This window comes from Chenopodium quinoa, unplaced genomic scaffold, assembly GCF_001683475.1.
Source record: "Chenopodium quinoa cultivar QQ74 unplaced genomic scaffold, ASM168347v1, whole genome shotgun sequence".
NCBI classification, from domain to species: Eukaryota; Viridiplantae; Streptophyta; class Magnoliopsida; order Caryophyllales; family Amaranthaceae; genus Chenopodium; species Chenopodium quinoa.
The window spans coordinates 748,615-762,860 of NW_018742385.1; the positions used below are offsets into that span (position 1 = coordinate 748,615).

Sequence of the window (14,246 nt, forward strand, 5' to 3'; positions counted from 1 at the left end):
GATTTGTTATCTTGGTTTGAATGAGCAAACTAGGGATATAGTTGAAGGAATGCATAATGGTAAATTTAGAGCATTTTCTATTGAAGATGCTTGGAAATTTTATGTTTGGTTTGCTTGGGAAGTCTATAATAAGGGTAAGTGTGCTTCTATTTTTGAGGTGCAATGTGTTAATTCTTCCAATGTTAGCATGATTTACCATGATGTGTCACATGATCCCATAGTTGAACCTAGAACAAATGCTTCCAATTCTATTTCCTCTTTTGTTCATGATAATGTGTTGCATGTTCAAGCTAACAAATCTCATACATTTGAAAATGCTCCCAATCCCCTATTTAATGAAAATGCTCATGTTTGTAATGATGATGATCCTACCTTTGGTTGTACTTCTTCTTCTCTTGTTGAGCCTCAATCTCCTACACCTTTTGAATCTCTTATTGCTACTTTGGAAACTCAACATGTTGAGCTTAGTGATGATCTTGGGCCTAAAAAGGAGTCAACTCTTAATTTTTTGATATGTCAATTGGAGATGATAAAAAAGAGTGAGGAGCGTCTTGAGGAGGGAAGAAGGAGAAATGAAGAGCTAGAAAGCCAATTGTCATCTTTGACGCTTGTGTGGGAAAATTTCAAATCCAATGTGTGTGTTGAGGGTGATGATGGTAATTTCAAGCAACCAAGAGTGTGTGAGGATTCTATTGTTGAGCATAGGAGTGAAGGAAAGAGAGTCGAGAGTGATGATGATATTTTGAGTCTAGACATCTCTTCCTTTGTTGATTGTGATGAGTCTCAAGTGTATGAATGTGACTCTTCTATCCATGAGTATTTGGACTCATTTGAGGTTATGTCAAATGTGTTTATTGAGTGCATAAGGAATAGCCATAGCCTTTTAAGCAAGTTCATTGATGATGCTTCATGGGAGAGAGATGATTTTGAGTTATATTTGCATCCATTCATGCACGGTTTTGAGGACTTAAGTTTTGAGTTAGTGGAAGGAAAGGTTGTTTATTATGGTGCAAAGGAGGATGAGGTTGATTCCTTTGGAGTTTTTGAGCTTGAGGGATATGTAGATTGTGAGAGATCTTCATTTGAGAACTCTGATTGATTTTCATGCCCTCATTGGCGATGTGAGACCTTGTGTTGAGGGAGTAGCTAACCCTTTGCCTATTTCTCATACCCCATTCCCTCAAAAGCTTGACCACATCCCCTATTGCCCTATTTTTCTCCCTTCCTTTGTTGATAAGCCTATTGGGGACCCTTTTGTCTATGAGGATTTGCATGTGGCTCATTTGTCTCCAATTGGGGATAAGGGTGATGTTGCCACCCAAAAATATTTTGAGGAGAGTTTGCCTTCTTTTTCTTTTTCTTCTTCTCTTCCCTTTTCTTCTTATTTTGTTGAGTTTTCTTTTGATTCTTCTTCCTTCTCTTGGCATCTCTCTCCTCATAGGTGTGCACCATACTTGTTGCATGCCTTTTTTTTTTGTCATGTTCACTTACTTTCTTATGAAATGTGTAGTAGTGCATTTGACAAGCTCTTGCGTTCGTTGCAATATTATTTACTAGAGCGGTCAAGCTTGGACCTTAAGCAAGCCTTTCTCGGGTAGTAACCCGTGTTTTATTGCTTTCATTTTCTTTTCTTTTTAGAATAGATTTTCTCTCATGGAAATGTTTCTGTTCCTTTTGCTAGGTACATGACTTGATATACTTCGGTGCTTCGATTTGGATCAAGAATCAAGGAAGGTTGACTCCTATTTTTGCTAGCATATGGAAACAAGGTTCAATTCTTGAAAAATTAGCTTTGAAAGGTTAAATTGGGTAATTTGCGAGTATTTTCACCCACCTAATATCCGGTAATATCCTTCCTTGCTCTTTCTCTAGTGGATGATGACTTGTTGGACATATGTTGGTTTGTTGGATTGATCTCCTTGTTTTCCCCTCCTATGGATTATTTGATTTATGTTTGAGTGTATTGTCTCATTCAAGCTTGGGGGAGAGTATTCTATCATGTTTGGTGGATGTTGATTCATATATGCTATGCACCATTCTATATGCTTTTCCATGTTTCTTATATTTTGAAAAACTCCAAAAAGATTTTCGTTTCTATCAAGGCAAATTTGCAATGTGTTTTATTTTGTTCTTGCTTTGGACATAATAACGTTTGCACTTGTATAATTAAATGCTTTTCTTCCTAAATGGTAATGGTGTGCACGGTTTGAGAGTATGCCTGGTTGATTCTAGGATAAAGCATGCTAAGGTAGTTGGTTAGAACTAGTGGGAACTGAAGAGTGACATTTTTAGCACTCATTTGATCCCTTTTAGGATGATTTTCATTTCATTTTGTAGCTCTTTTCCTTAGTTTTTTCTTAGTTTTGCTCTACATTTCGTTACTTTTTGCTTTTCATAGTTTGTTTCTTTATTTTGTGCATTTCTTTGTTTATTCGTTGTTTTTCTGTATTATTTGTTTGTTTTCGTTTGTTTTTAGGTTATGATCGAGCTTCCAAAGATTTCCGTGCTTCCCTTCTACATTTCTCATCATATTGGATGCCTTGTGCTAGCATTTGGAGCTTCAAGTTTGGAGGAACTCAAGGGGCAAGTCTAGAGACCGGTGCACGTATGCGGTGGGGGCATCATCTATGCCACAAACCCACCAAAATACTCATTTCAAGACTGCATACTTTGATGTTCATCACCATCACCAAGTCATGCGCACAAGGTTGATCAAGATCGAAGAAGGGGAGAAGGAAGACCCTCCTTGGTGCGGGTGCACCCAGGGCAGGTTCGGCCGTGCACCAAGGTGGTGCGGGCGCACCAAGGTGGGTCTGTGCCCGTACCCTGCTTCGTGCGCCCTCTTTTCCCCCTTGTGCGGCCGCATCTCCGTGGGTCTATTTTTGGACGATCTAAATGACTTTTCCTTGTATATATAGCAGTTTCTTTCTATTTTTAGAGAGAGAATGATTAGAGGATAATTAGAGAAGTAATTAGAGAGAGAATTAGAACTTTTGATCATATTTTTTAGAGAGAGAAACTCTAGTTTGAAGAGAGAGAAATTCATGGTGTATTGTTGATGATTCAAGATTTCTTCATTCCAATTGATCTTTGATCAAGTTTTGTAAGGTTTACTCATCTTTGATTCAATATAAGTTTATTTTTAGTTGATTTCATTTGTTTTTCATATGATTGTTGATTGTTTGATGTTTGATTGAAGTTTGATTGAAGATTAATTGATTTTTGTATTAATTTTAGATTTCTTAATGTGATCATGATGAAATTGTTGATTAGTTGGGTTTTGATCTTAATTACCATGATTAGTGAGTAGTTTACTTGCTAGGGCAATGGTGAAGCATGTATGAGTAATGGATTAGTGGTAATTGGGGATAATTGATGGAGTTGATGATGTGATTAAACTTGGTTGATGAATCATGTGCATGTGTGTGATTAATTGAATATTGGCCAACTTTGATTGTTGCACTAGATTGCATTGTAAGTTCACATTGATACGGACCATTGATTTGTGGCTTGCATTTACACAATTGAGGTGTCTTGTGATGTTTCCTAGCTAGAGTTTATCGTAGTTGACGCTTGTTAGACCTCTAGGAGAATAGCTTGATATGCTCTTTTGGTTGCATGATTGATTTTCCCTCACATTGTTTGACTTAGCCAATTTGACCTCCCAATTAGCCATTTCCATTATGAATGCATGTGGATCCTAGCCCTAGTGTTCATCATCTTTGATTTCTACAAGTTTAATTGTTGTGTTAGCTCTAGTTTTAGCATTACAACCCCACCTTTGATTTCGGGATAGCTTAGCGAAAGACAATAGACCATCACTCACTATTCCTTTGGGTTCGACCCGTGACTTACTACTATACTTGTATAGGGGTTGGTTGAGTGTTATAAATTTTGTTTGACCGGTTGGGGAGGTTAGTCCAACGACCTACCATTTCATCATCGACCAAAATGGCGCCGTTGCCGGGGAATGGTGTCATGATTGTGTATTGTTGTTGAGTCTATTCCATCTAACTGAAAAACACAAAAAAAAATTATTTCTTTCTTTTAGGCTACACTTGTAGCCATGTTTCTAACAATTTCTTTTGAGATTTTGCATGCATAGCGCTCGTGATCGATCTATTGTGCCTTTTGACCCGAAAATCGAGAGGACACTCTCAAGGAGAAGAATAGCCAATCGATCTTTGGAGTATAGTTCTTCAAGTGAAGAGGAGTTTGAGGAAGAGATGCAAGAAGGAGGAATGGGAGAGAATCCAAGGGTAGCTTTGAAGGTGTTGGGCATTCCCAGTGCTTATAGGTTTGAGAGTGGCATTGCTCCACCTACAACACCGGCGAACAATTTCGAGATAAGACCGGCCATGATTACTTTGATAGAACGGAGGCAATTTAGTGGAGCCAAGAGTGAGAGTCCGTTGAATCACCTAAAGGAATTTGAGAAGTATTGCAATACCATTAAGGTGAACGACATTTCTCTAGAGTTCATTCGGCTAAAGTTGTTTCCCTTTTCTCTCATTGGTCGTGCCTTAGAGTGGTTGGATAAAGAGGTTAAGCCCAATTCGCTTAGAACATGGGATGATGTTACTAGAGCTTTCTTGTCTCGCTTTTACCCACAAAATAAGACGGCGGAGGCTAGGGCATTAATCCAAGGATTCAAGAAAAGACCCAATGAGAATCTCTATGAAGCATGGGAGAGGTACAAGGAGTACCAAAGAGAATGTCCACATCATGGGATTCCTACTTATCAAGTGATCCAAATTTTCTATGGAGGTTTGAGAGCTCAAGGCAAGTCATGCCTAGATGGAGGAGCCGGTGGTCCTATAATGAATAGGACGGAAGAAGAAGTAGTTGACATAATTGAGGATGTTGTGAGATACTATTGAAGGAATTGTGTCTTCTATAAGTGCAATTACTAGATATATCAAGGATCACTATTATGGAGATAATAAGTTCATTCTATTGGGGCGTCATCCTCTGTTGCTAGATTATGAGAGATGATCTTTGGACTAGTCAAATAGTCCAAAGCCCTTTAGAATGGATCCTATACACACAAGGGTAATGGGTTAAGCAAGTTAGAGGCTCATTAATGGGCCTCATGAGCATTTAATTAGTCATAAGAATGATTGGGCTAAGTGTAGTTTGATTGGGATTAGGAATTGGGCTTTGACTTGGACTATTATTTAGAGATATGATCTATAAATAATAGTCATGCCTAGGGTTGATGATTAAGTCACAATTAACATACAATGAATTGTGAATCTAAGCAACCAACATCCAAAGCCCTCAATCCCTCCTCAAACTCGTGGCTCTCGTGGTGTTGTGTGGTGGTTCTTGGCTAGTTCGTTGTTCGTTCATCTCCGTAGAAGGTCGATTGAAGAGTTCTTTCGCGACTAACTAGCATTAGTAGAGGTCTTAATATGTGCCCGTGGACCAAGTAGAGGAATCACACTTGAGGTTCTTTATCTCCCTTGTTCTTGCTCGATCACTAGTGGAATCACGCTTCAAAGGTATAATTCTTACTTCTTTATGTGTTATGCATGAGATCCTTGGTTTGGTGCTATATGAATATGATTCATGTTAATTTCTCTATTAGTACCTATAATCTCCTACAACTATAGAGATTGGCAAGAAGGAGAGAGAGAGTCTACTAGCAAGAGTGGCTCAATGGTCTATTCCGTGGATCATCTCAATGCGATCAACAACTTGTCATCCCAAATTTCAAATCTAGGGAAAGAGATGACATCAATCAAAGCGAAGCTTGGGAGTGTGTCCACGAATTCTTTGAGTCTTCCCTCCCAAACCAAAGGGAAAGGTACAATCTCTAACTCTTCTCCTTCGACTTCTAATAACATGCCAAGTGGTTGTCTATTTTGTGATTCATGTGGTTCTTATGATCATGATTCTTCCATGTGTTCACAAGCTTTTGTTGATGGATGTGATGATGTTGAAAATAATGAATGTGAACATGTGAACTCTGTGTCTAATGCTAATGGTGGTCAAAGGTTTGAAGGACCTAAGAACTTTGGTAATAGGAATTCTCACCCTCAAGGTGGTTTCGATAATTATAACAATGGAGGATATAGGAACCAAGGAAACCAAGGTTTCCGAGGTAACTATAACAACCAAGGTTATAATAATCAAAACTCAAGCCATGGGTATGGTAATCAAGGCCAAATCTCAAGGTTTTGGTAACCATTACCATAATGGGAAGATCGCTCATACACAAGATAGGCGGGGTGGTATCCACTTACCACCTGGCGATGGCTTACAAAACTAATGAGGGGCGATCAGCAAAGCTCAGGAGAAGTCAGAAGACAGCCCAACAATGTTACATTACTGCCTTGAAGCAGCCTGCCAAAACTAGACAGCAGTCAGGTTCTGATAGAAGACTCCCTAAGCAGCCTGAGAGGAAGTCAAGGAAGAGAAAGCGTGAAGAGTATCACAGGGAGAAGGATAAACAAAAGTTGGCAATGGAAAACTTCGAGCCTGCAAAAGAAGAGGTGGCCAGACCACTTCCCAGCGGGGAGCATGGCACGGTCGAGCTCACAAAAGGTGACCCCTCGAGAACAGTGAAAATCGGGAAAGACATTGATCCAGGAGTGGGGGTCCACCTCATAGAGCTGCTAAGAAAGAATAAAGACATTTTCGCATTTTCCGCAGATGAGATGCCCGGAATTGATCCAGCGGTCATGGTGCATAGGCTGAATGTAAAGGAGGATATTAGACCAGTCAGGCAGAAAAAGCGAAGCTTCTCCACGGAGAAAAATCAGGCAATCCAGGAAGAGGTGCAAAAACTCTTGGAAGCAGGATTTATCGAACCCTGTGACTATCCAGAATGGTTAGCCAACGTGGTCATGGTGAAGAAGGCAAATGGTCAATGGAGAATGTGTGTCGATTTCACATATCTTAACAAGGCCTGCCCAAAGGACTGTAACCCACTGCCACGAATAGATCAACTGGTAGACTCAACGAGTGGGCACGCCCTGCTAAGCTTTATGGACGCCTTCTCAGGGTACCATCAGGGAGTGTACAATTACATAGCTATGCCCTTCGGGCTGAAGAATGCGGGGGAAACTTTTCAGAAGGCAATGGATAGAGTGTTCCTTCACCAGAAAGGACGAAATGTAGAAGTATATGTTGACGACTCAATTGTCAAGAGCGTCACGCAGGCTGGACATATCATGGATTTAGAGGAAACATTCGCTACCTTGAACAAGTATAAGATCAAGCTCAACCCGAAGAAATGTGTCTTTGGAGTGAGCTTGGGAAAGTTCTTGGGTTTTCTGATCAGCGAGAGGGGAATAGATGCCAACCCGGAAAAGGTCGAAGCAGTTCTCAATCTGCTCGAGCCTAAGAGAATTAAGGATGTCATGAGGTTGACAGGCAGAATGGTCGCACTGACTAGGTTCATCAGTAAGTCAGCAGACAAAGCCTTACCATTCTATCAGCTATTGAAAGGAAACAAGGAATTCAAGTGGGGGGCCAAAGAGAAAGAAGCCTTTAAAGGCATCAAGGGGCATCTGACTAAGCTCCCGACAATGATCAGTCCGGAGCTGAGGGAAAAGCTGCAGTTATACACCTCAGCATCAATACAAACAAGAAATGAGAGCTTCCTTGAGCTTACGAAATGCCTCAAGGCAAGCCTCATTGAAGCTAAAAACAACATCATTTTTAAGTAATTCGGTCAAAGGTTTGGCGATTGATGAAAAATCTTTGATAAACCTCCGGTAAAAATCGACATGCCCAAGAAAAGCTCGTACTCCCGTGATGGAAGCAGGAGGGGGCAACCTCTCAATCACCAAAACTTTGGCCGGATCAACCTCAATACCATTTTTTGAAACCTTATGGCTGAGGATAATGCCCTCCTTGACCATAAAATGACACTTTTCCCAATTTAAAACCAAACTCGTCTCTTGACACCTTTTCGGAACTTTTTCAAGGTTAAAAATACAAGTGTCAAAAGATGAGCCACCACACTAAAATCGTTCATAAAAACTTCAATTTCTTTTCAAGCGTTTCGGAGAAATTGGAAGTCATGCATCTTTGAAAAGTAGAGGAAGCATTGCATAATCTGAATGGCATTCTTTGGTATGCAAATGTCCCATATGGACATGTGAAAGTAGTTTTCTCTTGATCACTTGGATGGATAGGGATTTGGAAAAATCCGGAGTACCCATCCAAGAAACAAAAGAAAGCATGGTGAGAAAGCCTTTCAAGCATTTGGTCCATGAAAGGGAGAGGAAAATGATCCTTCTTTGTTTTTTTGTTCAATCTCCTATAATTAATACACATTCTCCACCCGGTCACCGTCCGGGTGGAGATTCCTCTCCCCTTTCATCCTTGATTATGGTCATTCCACCCTTCTTTGGAACTACATGAAGCGAGCTAACCCACTTGCTATCGGAGATAGCATAGATTATGCCCGCCTCACGTAGTTTCAAAATTTCTTTCTTGACAACCTCTTGGAGGTTGGGGTTCAACCTCCTTTGAGGTTCAATGGAAGTGGAATGATCATCTTCAAGATGAATACGATGCATGCATAAAGAAGGACTAATATCCGTGATATCATCAATGTTATACCTTATCACATCTTTGTATTTTCTCAAAACACCAAGCAATTTTCCAAATTAAGTTCATCAATGGTAGCATTGACAATAATGGGGTATTTTTCCTCCTTATCAAGATAAGCATATTTCAAAGAAGGGGGAAGGGGCTTGAATTCTACCTTAGGAGGAGGCTTAGAACTCTCCTCCGATTTTTCCTCCATTGATTCAAGCTCAATCTCTCCTTGTTGTTCAACTTCCTCCTTTGAGGATTCCTCCATTGCCATGACAAATTCTTTGGCTTCATGAGAGTGGAACTCCTCTTTGCATGTGAGAGCTTCCACTATTGGATCTTGAGGCTTCATCATGACTCTCCCCAAACGGTCCAAATCCTCATTCACAACATCAACTTTATAGCACTTTTCAACCAGGGGGTCTTGAGCAACTTAGAAAATTCAAAAACAATCTTCTTATCGGCCACTTCACATGTGATGGTGTTGTTCTTGAAATTTATGACCGCCTCCAAAGTTTTAAGAGCTTCACGACCCAAGATCAAGGGAGTGTCCACATCCTCCTCCATGTCCATCATTACAAAGTCACAAGGCACATAGATGTATCCCACTTGAATCGGAACATCCTCAAGTTCGCCACAAGGAAATTTTACCGAGCGGTCGGCTAATTGAATTGTCTTCCTTGTAGGGATCATCTCAATATTGAGCTTTTGAGCAATGGATAAAGGGATTAGACTAACATTTGCTCCAAGATCGGCCAATGCACCCCTAGCTTCCATGTTTCCAATTTTCACCGGCAAAGTGAAACTCCCTGGGTCTTTTTCCTTCTTGGGCGTCTTATGTTGAGCAAGAGAATTCACTTGATGTGGAAGGGTGATAAGCTCATCATTGAGCTTCCTTTTGTTGGTGAGGATGTCCTTGAGGAACTTGGAGTAAGATGGCATTTGTGTCACAACTTCAATAAAAGGGAGATTAATGTGCAAATTCTTCATCACACTTAGGAACTTCGCAAACTTGTCATTCAATTTCCTCTCCGCAAGTCTACTTGGAAAAGGAACCGGTCCATCAAGGTTCCTAGTCTCGCTAGGAATTGAAGTTGTCTCCTCATTGTCAAGCTTCATCTTCTCCGAACTTCCTTCTACCTCATGAACCTTTTCCTTCTCACCTCTCTTGTCTTCATTCACACTCTCTTCTCCTCCCTTCTTTTCCTCACTATCCCCCTCATTTGGACCATCATAGGAAGTTCCCGACCTCAATGTGATTGATTTGCATGTATCGGGTTATTGGTTATGAGAAGGGTTAGGTTGTGGTTGTCCGGGTAGAGTATATGGTGAATTGAAAGGAGTTCTCTCGGCCAATTGAGCTAGTTGTGAATCAACCATCTTGTTGTGAGCCCTTATTTCTTGCATTTGTTGCCCAAAGGTTTGCATTTGTGAATGCATGGCTTGAAGGAGTTGAGTGGGTGTTGGCTCCGCTTGAGGTTCTTGTTCTTGATTTCTTTGAGGCACTTGGGCTTGATTGTTGTATTGGTGTTGGTTGTTGTATTGGTTGTTCCTTGGGTAGCTCCCTCTTGGGTTTTGGTTTTGAGATGGAGGTGGATTTTGGTATTGGGGGTTGGAATTGTAAGAGGGTTGAGCTTGTTGGCTCCATTGTTGAGGTTAAGATGTAAACCCGGGTGGTGGTTGTCTCCAAGCTACTCCACCGCCGCCTCCACTAAAACCATCTTGCCTTGTGTTGTATGCCGCTACATGCTCGGGGATCAAACCTCCACGATAGGATGTATCATGGTTCGTTCCTCCACAATTTTGACAGGAGAAAGAGTTAACTTGAGAAGAGCTTGCTCCACCACTTGAACTTGCATTTACACTCGGGTTCAACTTTGAGAGCCCTTTTGTGAGTTGATCAATTTGATGTTGTAGTTGGTCAACCTTCTCCAACTCATATATTCCACCTTTCTTTAATTTGGTGCATTCCTTCTTCTACCACCCCAAGAGTAGTTCTTTTCTACCTCCTCGATTATTGCTTCCACTTGATTTTGGGGGATCTTGATCTATTGTCCACCCGCCCCCGCATCCAAGTTAGCTCTAGACATAGATTCCAATCCATCGTAGAAAAACCTCATGAGCAAACTTTGATTGTATTCATGTTGAGGACACACTTGTACCAACTCCTTGAACCTCTCCCAAGCTTCACTAATACTCTCATTCGTTTCTTTTTCAAATGATGCGATCTTCCTTCTCATTTCGGCGGTCTTTTCCTCGGAAATGAACCTCTTCAAGAATGCCTTGACTACCTTCCTCCATGTCGTGAGAGAGTTAGGCTTCACTTGCTTCAACCACTTCTTTGCTCTACCCGAAAGAGATTGTCGAAATTAATGCATTCAGATGTACTCTTGAGAAACTTGATTAGATTGAATCATGGCACATAGCTCAAGGAATCTATCAAGGTGCTCTATGGGGTCTTCACTTGGAAAACCCGAAAATTGCTCCGATTGAACCATTCTTATATATTGGGGATGAATTGTGAAGTTGGTTTCTGTGACGGGTAGCAAAATCCCTCCCGTGAGCTTATAATCCTCCGGATTTCCGAACTCACGAAACAAAACATCATCCTCTTGTCCCGCCATTGCCTCACTTTGCGAACTAGAAGAGTAAGAATCACTCCCACTATCAACTATAGCACCAAGACCTCTTCCTTCTTCTTGAAAAAGTTTATGGACTTGCCTTAGAGTTCGGTTGATCTCTTGGTCAATTTGATGTGTGGGTGGTCCTTGAGATCTTCTAAGCATTCACCAAAGCTAAGCAAACAATTAGAAATGCAGGTATGATAGAATAAACAAAACAAAAAGAAAAGCAATTTAAATTACTCTAAAAAAAGCAAAAATAGACACTAAACAAGCCGCTTCCCCGACAACGGCGCCAAAATTTGATAGGGATTGAGATAGGTCGTTAAGCTACTACCCTAATCAAATTAATCATTTATAATCCTAGACTACCCTAATACAAGTATAGGGGCACGTATCGAACCACTAAGGAAGCACACTCATTCAACATCAATGTCACTAATGCAAGAGTAAAGTGGGAAATGTTTTTGTTGGTTTTCTTTGATTAAGCACTAAGACTACAAATAAGCAAAGAAAAAGATGAATAAACTCAAGAGAAAACAACGCTAGGGATACGGGGGTGTCAAACATGATTAGAAAGAGGGGAATAATGATAGTTATCATGAAGAACATGCCAATGAACACAAGATCATACCTAAACAATCCATTCTCATGCAAAAGTCTAGGCAAATCAATGAAAGAGGTCTATGCTAATTAGGATCATTCTCATGCATCCTATTAGACACAAGCAAATCAAGAGAAATAAAGAGGCACAATTCATAAAACTCCATTTTAACAACTCATTCTCATGCAATCATTAAAATAGAGGTGATCTTAATCTAGTTCAAATCATTTTCATGCATTTAAACTAGAGGGCAATCAAATAAAGTGCAACAATAATCTCAAGCCATCAAAAATCATGTCTTTCATCAATTTAAGGCATGTATCAATCCAACCATCATCATTCTTCCAACATTCAACACATATTTTCCACCCCCTTCCCCTAGCTAAGAGATTAGCCTAGAAAAGGGGGAATAAACATGATAGCAAAACTAAGAGTAAACTCAAGAAACACAAAATCAAACAGGATAAAAAACAATGAAAATAACAAAGATAGATTAACTAGCAAGATAAATGAGAAAACACAACTAAAAGGCAAATAAATAAAACTAAGAGAAAGGATAAGAGATTACTAAAAAGGAAATAAATGAAAGATGAAAACTTGGAAGGTTGCTTGATTGATTGAAGAGAAACTTGAACAAAGTTGCATACAATGGAGATAACTTGAGCAATATAAGACTACACTTTCTCTCTCTAAGATTAGGGTTAAAATGTACATAATCATCTCATTACAATCCTAGGGGTATTTATATGCCCCTCACATTACCCTAAATGAAGGCTTAAGAGTGCACGGAAATACCCACGAAAGCGGGCGCTCCATCGGGGGGAAGCGGGCGCTCGAGAGGGTATTAACAAAAGACACCGACCTAAGGGGAGCGGGCGCTCCAGGGTGCGGAGCGGGCGCTCCTCTCTGGGTGAGCGACTGCTTCTTTAACCTGTGAAACAGGGTTGCAAGAAGTAAAATGGTGTGGCCGCTCCTAGGGGGTGAGCGACCGCTCCTCTTGTGTGCTTCAGATTTCTTCAAAGTCCAATGCTCCTCTCTTCACCTATTCCAATGCGCTCCAAAGGGCGAACTAAGCCTGGAGCGAGATCACGCAAGCATCTCCATTCAACCTAAACAAAGAACTCATACACAAACATAAGCGAAATAGAGAAGGAAAGCGATAAAGAAAGGCGTAATTAAAGAAAAGAAAAGAGAGGGAAACACAAGAAGGAACCAACGTAGCAAAAACTAGGACAAAATGCTTGGAAAAGGCTCAAACAAGCGCCAAATGTGGGAAAAATCCTTAGAGAAAAAGGATAAAAGAGTGGCACCACTCATCAAGGACGCACCATGGTTAAAATAATTTAAGGGCCAGTTTTCATCAAATTAATTTCAGTTCAGTTTATTTCAGCTCTAATAAGTTCATTTCAGTTCAGTTCATTTCAGTTCAGTTTATGTTTAATGATATTGCTAATGATATAAAGCCAAATTTCATACTTTTAAGCTTATATACAACAACGACAATAATAATAATAATAATAATAATAACAACAACAACAATAATAATAATAATAATAATAATAATAATAATAATAATAATAATAATAATAATAACAAGAACAATAACAACAAGAACAAGAAGAACAAGAACAAGAACAATAACAATAACAATAACAATAACAATAACAATAACAATGACTATTATGCGGTTATACTATATTTCACTTAATGACTATTATACCATATTTCATTATTTGACGAGCTAGGAGTAAAAATAGGATCAAGTTAGTTTTTATATAATTATATATATGCTAAAATTTGTGATATATTTAGATAAAATTCATGTTATCAAAAGACAATATTTTATATTTAATTGATTTAAACTGGAAAATCTCATTTGCCAATTTTGTTTGCGTGTCATTTAAATTATTTAATCATAAAATAAATTAATAATCTCGTATTTAATTAGTACCACTAAAATGTATTATCCTACATGGCGCGCTGAAAAAATTAATCCTATGTGGCTCTCTAAAAACTTGGGAAAAACTCCCCTTATATATATATATGTATGTATGTATGTATGTATATGTATGTATGTATGTATATATATATATATATATATTATACAGGGGTTGCCCGGTTAACATTATAAAGGTTACTTTATTTTTTTACACTCGACGTCATATGGTGAGGCCAGCTGCACACAAAACATGCTGAAAGATTTAAGTGATTTCGTTAATATTAATTATATGAAACAATTTAATTTTATTATTATTTTTGGTAAATCAAATAACAATCAGCTTAAAGTAATCTCATTAATATATATTATATGAATAAGAAAAAAAAAGTTGGACTAATATTTTAGGTAAATATTTATGGAATAACTAAGAACACCAAATAAAAAGGAAAATATATATTACAAAAATAATATAAAAGCTTTGAAATAATATTATTATAGTTGTATAATAAAAATATTCTAAAAAAAAGAT

At 39.0% G+C, this 14,246-nt stretch overlaps 1 protein-coding gene across 1 annotated transcript; it reads right to left on the bottom strand.

The window, feature by feature from the left end:
* Nucleotides 1–8,937: 8,937 nt before the first annotated feature.
* On the bottom strand, nt 8,938–11,177 carry LOC110699255. Its single transcript, XM_021876750.1, has 2 exons — nt 10,942–11,177; nt 8,938–9,802 (listed from the first exon to the last, which is right to left on the bottom strand). The coding sequence occupies exons 1-2, from the start codon at nt 11,175–11,177 to the stop codon at nt 8,938–8,940; spliced, it is 1,101 nt and encodes a 366-aa protein (XP_021732442.1).
* Nucleotides 11,178–14,246: the final 3,069 nt, after the last annotated feature.

Excerpts from the sequence above, each read along its gene's own strand:
- LOC110699255 (XM_021876750.1), bottom strand. The coding sequence starts at position 11,177 with ATGGCGGGACAAGAGGATGATGTTTTGTTTCGTGAGTTCGGAAATCCG. Across the intron at positions 9,803-10,941 it reads TCTAATCAAGTTTCTCAAGA|GTCGGGAACTTCCTATGATG; the intron begins GTACATCTGAAT and ends AATCACATTGAG.